The sequence below is a fragment of the Protopterus annectens genome, chromosome 17.part0 (assembly GCF_019279795.1).
Source record: "Protopterus annectens isolate FY-2018-M chromosome 17.part0, PAN1.0, whole genome shotgun sequence".
NCBI classification, from domain to species: Eukaryota; Metazoa; Chordata; order Ceratodontiformes; family Protopteridae; genus Protopterus; species Protopterus annectens.
Window position 1 is genome coordinate 813,894,118 of NC_056751.1, and position 13,033 is coordinate 813,907,150.

General features: G+C 38.7%; 1 protein-coding gene across 1 annotated transcript in view; it reads right to left on the minus strand.

Moving 5' to 3' along the window:
* SBF2 (SET binding factor 2) overlaps positions 1-13,033 on the minus strand; it is a 3,151,758-nt gene that overhangs the window by 119,808 nt on the left and 3,018,917 nt on the right. Inside the window, exon 41 of the mRNA XM_044058929.1 lies at positions 12,759-12,946. Coding sequence (XP_043914864.1) covers positions 12,759-12,946 — 188 coding nt within the window. The remainder of the gene's footprint in view (positions 1-12,758; positions 12,947-13,033) is intronic.

Here is a 13,033-nt window from a genome sequence, read left to right on the forward strand (position 1 = left end):
GCACACTCACATTAGTTAAACAATGTTGGACTACAATCCCCTACCTATCTATTTATAAAATCTATACAACACAGAATTAAACACAAGAACCACAGGCAAAGTCTACGTTGCAAGGGAACAGTGTGCACTTTTAAAATGCGGACCACATTAGTGGGATGCAGAGAAGACATTTATGGTAAAAAGTAGGATAGGGGATGGGGGGCATCATCTTCTATGTTAAAATTTTGGTTTACTATGGTATGTTCAAAAGGGGTTGGGTTGAACAGTGGCAACACCGGAATATAATGCTGAACAGCGGAAGACCAGAATGTCGAAAATGGGAAACACGAAAATGTGTATTCGACATTTTTGACATTCCTGTCTTCCACTCAACTTACTCAGCTTACCTCTACTATTTAGCAGGGGGGCTATGCCCCCCTGCACCCTACACCTCCACACCTTAAATATACCAACTCCGAGATCACACTACAGTGAGGAGATGGGCTGCTTCCCTGTTCCTCACTGAAGCACAATCTCCCTCCACAGTCTCGGCACGTCACTTGCCAAAAATTCGAGTGCACTATGCAACTCGAATACTCGTGATTGACCACTTTTTGTTCGGTGTCCTGTCCCTTGGGAGCCATGATTTCGGACACTGGCCATTCGACTTACTGTCGTTCGCAAAAGTCATAGTAAATCTAAAATTTTACCCTAACTGCAAGATGATGCAACACGTCCATTTAGGAAACTATATGCCCATGACATTGAAGCAACACATGCAGTTTCCCACTGTGAGATTTAATCCTCCTATCTACAGAACTCAGCATTACCCACAAGCACCACAGGACAAGTTTGATTCTTAAGGGGATAGAGTGCACTTTTGACAGGATGATCTTATCAATGTGTCCCAGAGAAAAAGTTTGTATTAAAAGTGGGATAAAGTGTAGAGAAAGCTGCATCCAAAGGTAAATGCATTATCCTCAGTGGAAGTGGACATGACACATCTGACATTGAGGAGTTACTTACCCGTCAATAGACCACCCTTACCCCCACCACTACATATACACACACACACACACACACACACACACACACACACACACACACACACACACACACACACACACACACACACACATTCATCATCATGAGAATCGAACATACTACCTATCTAGCTACACAATCTAGGATATAATAATGATTTTCATGGGCCATTTCTGGCCACGTGTGTTGTGTGATTAAACTTGTGAAAAAGGGAGTGAAAGGACAGTGATGAATATGAGGGTGTTATGCAGAGGGTAAGACTTAGTGGAATGAATACAGGAATTTGCAGGATGGTCATGGTAGAGCACCACAGCTATCTACTTTTTCACAACATAAATGCACCACCACATCTACCATCGCCAGCCATGTCTACAGCAGTCAAGCTAGAAATATGAGTCTGAATTGGCATCCGATTTAGATCTTGCATGTAACAGCTTGTGCACAGAGACACACAGCTTTGCCAGCTACATTTGTGCAATTGGAAGCACAGCAATGCCTTGTCAGACACATTGGTAAAGAGCACATCAAGAAGCACAGAAGGTGTTAAAGATGGCAGTGAGATTTGGCCATGTGTGATGCTCAAACTATTGAGACATGTTCCAGTGTTAAATACTGATGAGGGTTATGGTGTTGGTTTCTATGGTATGTTCAAATCATGGTTGGTTGGAGAAATGTTGTATTACTTGTGACATATTGGCATGTTGGGAGTTAGATACTGGTAAGATTAAGTAGGCCACCTGGGACTCAATCCCAAGAGAAAAAAAAAAGGCATAAAATTTTAACAGGAGAACTTAACACATACATGCATCATAACAAATACTGTCAAAACACACAGTTATGATATGTGAGAACTCAATTAGAACAAAAATATTGTGCGTTCTTACCTATACCTGTGCATTCTATGTTAAATATCATCATTGTCATGTTTAACATAATTTAAATACAGTATGTTGGGCTTCTACAGCATGCAACAACAAAACATCTCTTGGAATAAATACAGTTATGATACTCTTGTGCATTTACTGTGACATTCCTAATCAAAATGTTGTGACAAATGGCATTCTGACCCCCGTCTGTAAAAATATTTGTCAACAGGATTCAAACTCTGCATCAGCTGTGTTTGGTCTTTAATGTCACTGCACTTTCACCTTGTGCTACAGGGAAAGTTACTTGACAGGTGAAATTTATTCACAGAGTACTATCTAGACTGTTGACAGCTGTGCACTGATGCCTGGTTTGTTTGCAGATTTTGAACCCTAGAACAGTCAGCTGACAGAGACCAGATGAGGATATGTGAAGCAGAAAATTTGCTTTTACAAACTGTGTAAGAGGCTTTAGACAAGTCTAGCATTATTGACAGTATCTGTGTAGGTCAGAAGTGCAGTGCAAGTACCATGGGAAGGATGGCAGAGATGTTGTGTGGGGGCTAGGAGTTCTTACTGTAGGAGATAGTTTAGCAATCGTTTTTGAATACATTTCTCAAGTATTTTGGAAAGTGGGATAAAACTGCTATGGGTCTAAAGTTAGTAATGTCTGCTGAATTTCTTCCTTTGTGCAGAGGGATAATGTGTGACTTTTTCCAGAGGTAAGGAATATGGGATTCCTGGACAGACCTATTTATTATAAGGATTGAGACAGGGTAGGCAATGCTACCAGCTGCTATTTTTATATTATTGATTGGAAGGTCATCAGCTGAATTAGAGCATGGTTTGAGTTTGATTAAGAGTAGTTTTATATAGGGTGTGGGCACAGGTTTGAAGGTGAAAATGGATGTGGTGATGCATGCCTGCTGGGCACAGTTAGGATTAAATGCCGGGGAATCCTTAGAGATGCTATATTATCTATGAAATAAGAGTTGAATTGCATTGTGGTTTCGAGTGATGATTTACTTGGAGAAGGGATTGAGCTGAATTTATGGCCGGGATGCATGATTTCTGTAATGGCTGTCCAGATTTATTTAGGGTTGTTTTTTCTATTATTCTGAAAGTTGTTATAATATACTTGTCTTCATTAATTTGCTCTTTAGTACAACTGTGAAGTAGTCTGAAGTTTTTTAAGATATTGTGATGTTTTATATTTTTGCCATATTACTATTGTGCTTTTTCTCCATCCTGCATTAGCATTCTGCTCTTTTTGGAGGGATGTAAAAAAACAGTAATACATATTGTAATTTCAGGAAAGTAATAAGAAGTTGTGCTGCACTGAATTTTGGTATTGGCTTGTTGTAGGGGAAATGTGGTAGCTGTTGGGAAATATTAAAGCAATACAAACACCTTTCCTCTTTATATGGTCATTATGGATGATATTACAGCTGGGAGCTGTAATTTCAGAGCTGTTTGTGCTGGATTTAAAGCCAAGTTTGTTTCAGTGAGAATATCAGGCTTATGTTGAGTAACCCAGGCATGTAGTTCAGCAGTTTTATTTCTCTGCTTCTAACATTTATGGTAGCAAAAGTTCAATTAATGGGGTTAGGGGGAGACCACTGTAGGGTTAGAGTAGTGTGTGAAAGAGAATTGTATTGATGTTCATAGTGATAGGTGAGGCCAGGATTAGGGTGAATGTCTCCTTTTAAAAGTATTTTAGTATATTGGGGAATTGCTGATAACTTGTTTTTGGAGAGTATTTTTGCACTTAATTTTTTTTGGTTTGAGCTGAAATGGAATTATCAATTTATATGGAGTAAAGATGAGCGCATTATTAAATAAGTTTGGTGTGATGTGTGGAGAGTGTAGGGAGGAATTATGAATATGTGGTTGGGACAGAGTTGGAGACAAGTTGAGAGCTATTATAGAGTCATGGTAGGATGAAAGATGACCAGCAGCAGGAGAAGAATGGAGGATAAGCTGCATAGCAGCATGTTTAAATAAAGGCTCTACATGTTATAACTGTCAGGTAGTGGAGCAGCAACGATCAAGAATGAAAAAGAAGCTGCACAGCAGAAGGCTATTTAGTGTTGGTGGAGTCTGAAAGCTGGTAGAGAGTAGACAAGAAAGAAGTACTTTTTTATGAAGGAAGAGAGTTAGGCTTTCCTAGTTATCTTCTCTATAATGCAAGGAGTAGGGGGGATGAAAAGGCCACAGTATGAGAATGTAGGTAAAAGAGGAAGAGGTAAGGGTTTACTTCGGAAAAGCTGCATGTATTTATACAAAGCCTTCATTTCTCATGCATTTTGTGTATGATCGATGGATACATGCACACATTTATATATATATATATATATATATATATATATATATATATATATATATATATATATATGGGTCCCTATGACTTCGTCGAAAATTCATTTCGTCTAAAGTTCATTACATTGACAAGCATTTGCCCCCTTCCCCGATGTTGTGCGGCCCTGGAGTTGATATATATAGTTAGGGGGGGTGTGGGGGGGCGAAGCCCCCCACCTAAAATGCTTGTCGATGTAATGAACTTTAGACAAAATGAACTTTAGACGAAATGAATTTTCGACGAAGTCATAGGGACCCATATATATATATATATATATATATATATATATATATGTATACATTTATATAGATATATATATATATATATATATATATAGATATATATCTTTACATTTAACGATATTTTTATTTTTTAATTATGATTTATTTCACTATTATACTTCTGCGCATAGAGGGCTATGGCACCCAAAAATCAGCATCCTGTAAATAGCTGTACACTGATATTGAGAATGATTTCATCACTCAGGCCCTAGGTTGCCATGCTTAATTGGTAATATGCGGCACTGGTATACACCTCTGCAAAGAAGTCCATGTTATCTGTGTTTGAGGGGACATTGAAACTTCTTATACCATCACTTAGTAGAAGCTAATTTGGGTAACCTTTCATGCTGATATACCTCCTTCCCTGTTCACTGGCTAGGGCTTTTATTTCTGTGTGTGCACAATCTATGGCCACAAAAATATGAGGAAAATGTGTTACTGCATAAAATGCCTGCACGGGTCTTGATCATGTTGGGTATGTGGGAAACAAGTATGCTCCCTCGCATGTTGTATCACTGCACTCAGAAACTGCTGTAATATTCTGGAAACTGAGCCCTGTAACACCTCTAACATATCCCTATAGGTCACTGAAAAGTACATGTAGTTAGTATACATAATGACATAATGCTACACTTAACCTTTGTTTCCACTGGGATGGGTTCACCACAATTTCCCTGGGGCCTCAGGAGAGTGTAACAAGTTACATATTTCTACTAGTGTTTCCCTGTCCAGCTGTTATTGCTCCTGAACAGCTCCACCATGTTGGATTAGTTAATTAGCAGGTAATTCAGCTACTTATGCTTTCATTATAGCTAGCATTCATATATGCAATCCAAGGACTCTGCTGCATTCTTCTAAACTTAAGTAAAATTTTAAACTGCATTTTGTGCATTTAAACTGTATTTTTGCTATATTGCTGACTTTTTTAAACTGTTCTTACTGCTTTGTTGCACTTTTTGACCTGCTGAATCTGGTTCCGTTTTAAAGTGAGCACTACACCAGACTATCTTTTGTTGGAGAGGGCCCCCTTTACCCTTGTGGCAGGAGAATGCAGTTAGGACTCATCTGGTTGAAGGTTGCTGGAACAGGGCTCAGTCTTGAGCTTTTTTATTGGTTAATTTGTTTAATTCAGTATGCTCACTGTTTTAACGCAGCTCCACAGAGTTAGGAGACTGGCCCCTGCTCTGCTCTATTCATCTGTGCAACCCAAGGAATCTGCTGCATTCTGCTAATTGTAAGTACATTTTATACTGTATTTTGTATTTTTAGACTGTATTTTTGCTATATTGCTGACTTTTTTAAACTGTTCTTACTGCTTTGTTGCACTTTTTGACCTGCTGAATCTGAGACTATCTTTTTGTGGCAGGAGAATGCAGTTAAGACTCATCTGGTTGAAGGTTGCTGGAACAGGGCTCAGTCTTGAGCTTTTTTATTGGTTAATTTGTTTAATTCAGTATGCTCACTGTTTTAACGCAGCTCCACAGAGTTAGGAGACTGGCCCCTGCTCTGCTCTATTCATCTGTGCAATCTGCTGCATGTACATTTTATACTGTATTTTGTATTTTTAGACTGTATTTTTGCTATATTGCTGATTTTTTAAAACTGTTCTTGCTGATTTGTTGCACTTTTTGTCTGCTGTAGCACAGACTAGATTCAGACCTGCTGAATCTGGCTCTGTTTGTTAAACAGAGCACTAAACCAGGCTATATTTTGCTGGAGAGGACCCCCCCTTGCACCCTTGTGGCAGGAGAGTGCAGTTAGAACTCATCTGATTGTAGGCTGCTGGCACAGGGCTCAATTTTGAGATTTTTTTTTGGTTAAATTGTTTAATTCAGTTTGCTCACTGTTGCTGCATAAGCCCCGCTTTTGTGTGGGTTTGCGCTTGTTTTAAGACAGCTCTACAGAGTTAGGTGACCAGCCACAGCTCTGCTGTATTCATTTGTTTACTTGCACTGTATCTCTGTGCACCATCTCACACTACTGCACAGTGGGGGTAACTACTGATGGTTACAAATGGAAATACTTCGGTAAATACATTTTCCCTTAGCAGCTGCCCGTGATATGGCTTGTACTTAGCTGCTCAGAGAGCAACTCAGCTGCACTTTTTGCCCCTTAAACAGTCCTAAAACCACCAAATCTACAATAGCCAAATACCATTTAGAGAACCCCCACCAGTACAGACCGTTTACAGTGCACCCCATTAGTATAGAACTCGTTTAGAGCACCCAGTTATACCACACCCCTCCATTTTCTTTTCCCTCTGTGAAAACAGGATTTAACCTAGCACTAGTCTGTCTCCCTTCATTTCTCCTACCAGCCTGATTGACATAGGTATCTTGAGGCAGTGTAGAAACTGCCTCATGTACACTTACAGCCCTCTACTCCTAAATCACACAAATACAATTTGTGAGAGATGCATCTATACTAAGAATCTGGAATCCTTGCTCTTTCACATACAGAACAGTAACAGTGAACAGGCTGTCAAGCTCACATACTCATATGCAAACCATGCACTCAACACATAAACCATTATAGGTGGAAGTACTCACCAGAAACCTTCCAAACACAAACACGCTACACCTAATACAGCACTTAATACACATGAAAACACATGCACCAGTTTCTCACCAAATTAGCCTCTAAGGTAAAGCACATCTAAACCAAATTTTTAGTCACAGGTGACTCTATTGTGAGACACACGTATGTCCCACTCACCAGGCTGGACAAGGAGAAAGTTACAGTCAGCTGTCTATCGGGTGCCCATATCCACTGGATCACACATGCTCTCAAGTCTCTCAACAACAAGTACTGTTATGACTCCATCATATTTCATGTTGGTGTGAATGACTTGAGACTTACCTCACTGGACTATATGAAGACAGACATAATTGAGCTCTATGAATATGTGTCCCAGGCACGTATGTCCCTAGCCTTGAGCAGCATCCTACATTCACCTAGGATGATACCACAATGTAAACAAAAAATGATTGACTTCAACAACTGACTTAGTTTCTGGTGTCATTCTAAGTAGATTCATTTCCTATCAGCCTGGGATGACATGGTTGATAGATCACGATGCTTTGCCAGAGATGGTCTTCACCTGTCACCTCTAGGCTTTCGGTTACTGGCAAAAGCACTTGCCTCCCCCATAGTGCCTTTTTTAGGCAAGGTCTCAAGAACAACATTTCCAATGTGAAAATATCACTCACAAATAAATTAAAAGTAATGCTGCTAAACATTAGGAATTTAAATCAGAAAGTGTACTCTCTGGAAGCAGTCCTCTCCTTGTAGGATGGTGACATCTGTGCAGTCACAGAAACTTTGTTCAGGGCAGTAAAGAGTACCCTTGCCTTGCAAGGCTACAATGCCTTCCACACATTCAGACCGCAAAATGAACATATTAGAACCAAAGGAGGAGGATTATTTATCTACATCAAAGACAGGAACACTCCAGGGAGTTACTGCAAGTTCAACTAACTGTGGGTAACACCCCCCACCCTTCAAGTCATCATTATCTATAGGCTCCCTTCAATGAACCAAGATACCCATGTTGCTTACTTAGACCTACTTGAGTCAATCAAATTACAAACACTCTAGTCATTGGTGATTTTAACTATCCCTCCATTGACTGGGAAACTTTTATACGAGTACCAACATGCTCACACAAAAGTTCCTGGACTTTGTTAACACTAATGCCCTGGAACAAATATTATTTATTTATTTAATTATTTCCAGTTCGATAACGGGGGTGGTCCACTGGGCTCAAGGAGCCCGTTTTCAGTGGATGCCCAGGGAGAAAAGCTCCGAAATTACAAAATTAGAATAAAAAAAATTAAAAATAAATCAAAGCATTATATAATATTTTAGACAAATGTAAAAAGATACAGTGAGATATAGCAAAAATACAGTGCATTAAAAAAGACAGAAAACTTGAGGATAGTTCATGATATGCATACAATATTTTAAACTAATGTAAAATGATACAGTGAGATGTAGCAAAAATACAGCGCATTAAGAAAAAGATAGAAAACTAAAGGATAGTTCATGATTTACATACAATATTTTAAACTAATGTAAAATGATACAGTGAGATGTAGCAAAAATACAGTGCATTAAGAAAAAGATAGAAAAACTAGAGGATAGTTCATGATTTACATACAATATTTTAAACTAATGTAAAATGATACAGTGAGATGTAACAAAAATACAGTGCATTAAAAAAGATAGAAAACTTGAGGATAGTTCATGATATGCATACAATATTTTAAACTAATGTAAAACGATATAGTGAGATGTAGCAAAAATACAGTGCATTAAGAAAAAGATAGAAAACTAGAGGATAGTTTATCATTTACATACAATATTTTAAACTAATGTAAAATGATACAGTGAGATGTAGCAAAAATACAGTGCATTAAGAAAAAGATAGAAAACTAGTGGATAGTTCATGAAATACATACAATATTTTAAACTAATGTAAAACGATACAGTGAGATGTAGCAAAAATACAGTGCATTAAGAAAAAGATAGAAAACTAGAGGATAGTTCATGAAATACATACAATATTTTAAACTAATGTAAAATGATACAGTGAGATGTAGCAAAAATACAGTGCATTAAGAAAAAGATAGAAAACTAGAGGATAGTTCATGAAATACATACAATATTTTAAACTAATATAAAATGATACAGTGAGATGTAGCAAAAATACAGTGCATTAAAAAAGATAGAAAACTAGAGGATAGTTCATGAACTACATACAATATTTTAAACTAATGTAAAATGATACAGTGAGATGTAGCAAAAATACAGTGCATTAAGAAAAAGATAGAAAACTAGAGGATAGTTCATGAAATACATACGTAGTAAGTAGGATGGCCACTGGAAAGTGAAAAGAGTAACAGGAATATATACACAAAATGAGGAGAAAGGAGAGAGAGGCAGCTGAGTAGTAGAGAAAGAGACAACTGTTTATTGGAAAATGATTCAGGTGTGATAAGAGATAGGGAAATATACAGAGGAGAAAGAGGCTAATGTTTAGTAGAAAAGTATTGGACACATTATTTAGATAGTGTCATTTGTTAGTCAATTTTATATAGATTTAGAGGGAAGAAGTATATAGGGAGGGGGAGTAGAGAAAAGAAGGTTATTCATAGTATTTACATTATGTACAATTAAGGTTTAGAAATTATGTTAGAATCGGTGAGGGGAAGAGGTTGGGAAAGAACAGCATAGAGTAGAAGTACTTAGTGAAGTACAAGTAGGAGTGAGTTTAGTAGGATTACGGGGGTAGAGAGCAATTACATTTCCAATTATGGGAGAGATGGGAATGGAGCTGGGATTTGAAGTGTTCAAAGTTTTTAGAGATTCTTAGAGAGGGGGAAAGAGAGTGTATGCATAGTATGCAACCCCAGAAGGGGCTCAAATATTCTCAACTTGTTCCTCACCAACATGGGTGACTATTGCACCACCACAAGTATTGGACCCTCACTGGTTTTAACCAGATCAATCACATTTGAAGTAGCTATAACACCTGAACCTCTCTTAGGTGAAATGAGGCTAACAAAGTTAACCAAAGCTATTAATACCCTCCTAAGGGATGGCATAAATAATTTTCAAGCTCCTTTTCCCACAGATGGCATTGACAACTATACTAAGGTATACACAAATGCCCTGTATAAACACTTACACAAATGTATTGACGCAGCTGTACCTGATAGGATCAAAACAAGATTCTCATAAAAAAAAACAAGCCTCCCTGGTGGACATCTAGCATTAATATATTATACAACTAGAGGGAGAAGTTGTTGTCTAAGAATAAAAAAAGAGGTCCCAGCACTGGAAGAACCTCCTCCTCTACTTGGACAAATAATACAACTTGTAAAATCCTCTAACGGCAACTTTAAAAAGGAATTAGCAACCATAGCTAAGGATAACAATAAGACATTCTTCAGCTATATCTGTAACCTAAAAGATAGGACCCAGACATGTGCTGAACAAGCTGTGGATGGCATCACACACACTGATCCTATGAAAATAGCTAACCTATTAACCAACAGATCTGGTAAAAATTTCACCCCCCATCCTCTCCAAACATTCCACAAACCATTCCCTCTACATCTCCCTCACCTTGCATCTCCAAAGAGCAAGTCATTAATCCTCTCTCCAACACCAAAAACATAGCCTCTATGGGACTGGATGGCATCCCAGGTTGCATTTTAAATGGTCTAAAACATGAGTTATCAACTCCTTTAGGTATTCTCTTTAACCATAGCCTGAGTACTGGTTTTGTTCCTGCTGAATGGAAAACAGAAACTGTTATCCCCTTCATAAAGGGGTTACAGTAATGGACCCTGGGAACTACAGACCAATAAGCTTAACCAACCTTATCTGTAAGGCCATGGAACAAATCATCATGGACCTTATAAGTAAGGATATAGGTGATCTCCAAACCCTTGATCCGACACAGCTTGGTTTTGTCAAAGGCAGGTTATGCCTGTTAAACCTGGTGAACTTCTTTGAAAATGTCACCAGAGCAACAGATGAATTCAAATCTGTGCATACAGCCTATCTTGACTTAGTCAAGGCCTTTGATGCAACCCCACATTCGGGCATCATTGATAAACTTTCCCAGTTGAATATCAGCCCTGATTTCATCAGGTAGGCTGCTAACCGACTCACCGACAGATGACACTCAGTCAAAGTTGGGGACTTTACCTCGACCTGCAGACCTGTCACCAGAGGGGGTCCCACAGTGGTCACTGCTGGGCCCCCTATTCTTTGGAATATAATTTTCAGAAGTTCAGGCCAAAACACAGGGGCTGAGGCTAAGTTTGATGACAACCGCAAGTTACGTGCAATCACAAAATCCCCAAACAATGTCAATATACTTCGAGAGGGACTTACACATACCAATAATTGGTGGCAAAGCCATGTAAACAAACTCAGTGCTAAAAAATGCATCATCATCCCATTTGGTAAAAACAATATCCCCCTGTAGACTATCATATAGATAATAATACCCTAAGTTACAATTCAGTAGTGAGAGACTTGGGAACACAAGTTGACTGTAGTCTAAACTTTGACCACCATATGTCTACTGTGACAATGAAGACATTCTATGTCGCACACATCATTAGTAAACGCATTGCCTCAAGACTAAAAGTGGTCATAACAGCCCTGTACTCGACCCTCATCAGGTCAATAACTGAGTACAATGTTCCATTTGGTATGTACCTTACCAGTTACCTACAGCAACTTAAGAGACCACAGAGATTTTTAACCAAGAAAAGTCAGGGTCTCCAGCATATGTCATACACTGACAGAATGAAGTCACTGTCAGTATACAGACTACTTACAGGAGACTTGTGCCTGGCCTACAGAGCAATCTCAGATCCAAACCCAGTGGAAATGCCGCAAGTCTAATAGGACAAGGGTCACTCCCCCTCCAGGGCCCTTAACCTCGCCTGCGACAAAAATAGGAGCTGCTGGACAGACAGATATGTCTCTCAGAGGTTGCCACTCCTCTGGAATAGGCTACCAGTTTACATCAAACAAAGCCCCTCTATGACCCTGTTTAAGCACAGCCTGGATGACTGAATGGGAAAACATAAATTCCTGCCAGGGAGTTCACCTATGACCCTCCTAGATATGGGCTGCCATTTCTAACTAAGATCTCAAGTTTAGACAAGATCCTGTATATTGGGTTTCTCTATTATTATATGGGGTACATACGGCTAAGCTTATAAAGACCTTTGGGTAAATAGCCCAGTAACCACCTAAGAACCTATTAGGATATTCTGTAGTTTACCTTTGTTTAGCGGTTGTACACTAAATGTAGAACTGTTTAATGAATACCAACTTGCACTAGTCTGCTCAATGTGCCATCTACATGACAGCTACACTTAGAGTAGCTATTAATGAATCCATCCACTCATCTTTTAAGGGCATGTCACGTGTAATATGTCAGTGCTTATAGATGCTAAAAAGATATGTGGCTCATTGGGAGTTTAAGAGTGTATGCATGGCTTGCAAAGGTAGAACAAATACATAATTTAGACAATTTCTTTCTTTTAATGCAACAATTCAAAGGTAACATTTCAAAACTCATACATAACTTGCCATGTTGTCAGGGTCTCCAGTAAGTTCACTGTACATGTTCTAAATAATAAACAAAATACACAATACTGTTCATTTTCTGTACAAGACATTTCAGGTTTGTATACAACATACCTGTTCTCATCTGTCTTGGATGCAAACTGAGTGTAAAATGAGGATGTCTGTCCAACACCATTTGCTGAGGATGGTGTACTGTGATCTTCTCCGAGACCACTGTCTGGGAGATGCAACAATCCTCGCCTTTGACACAACTGGAAGTCATTTGGGATTGGCCCAGCGGTATCAGGAGACTGCTTCTTTAACTGACAAATAAATACAGATTACATAAAAGCAGACATACTGTATAATGATTATATTGCAGTATACAACTCAAATACGGTGCTCAGGTG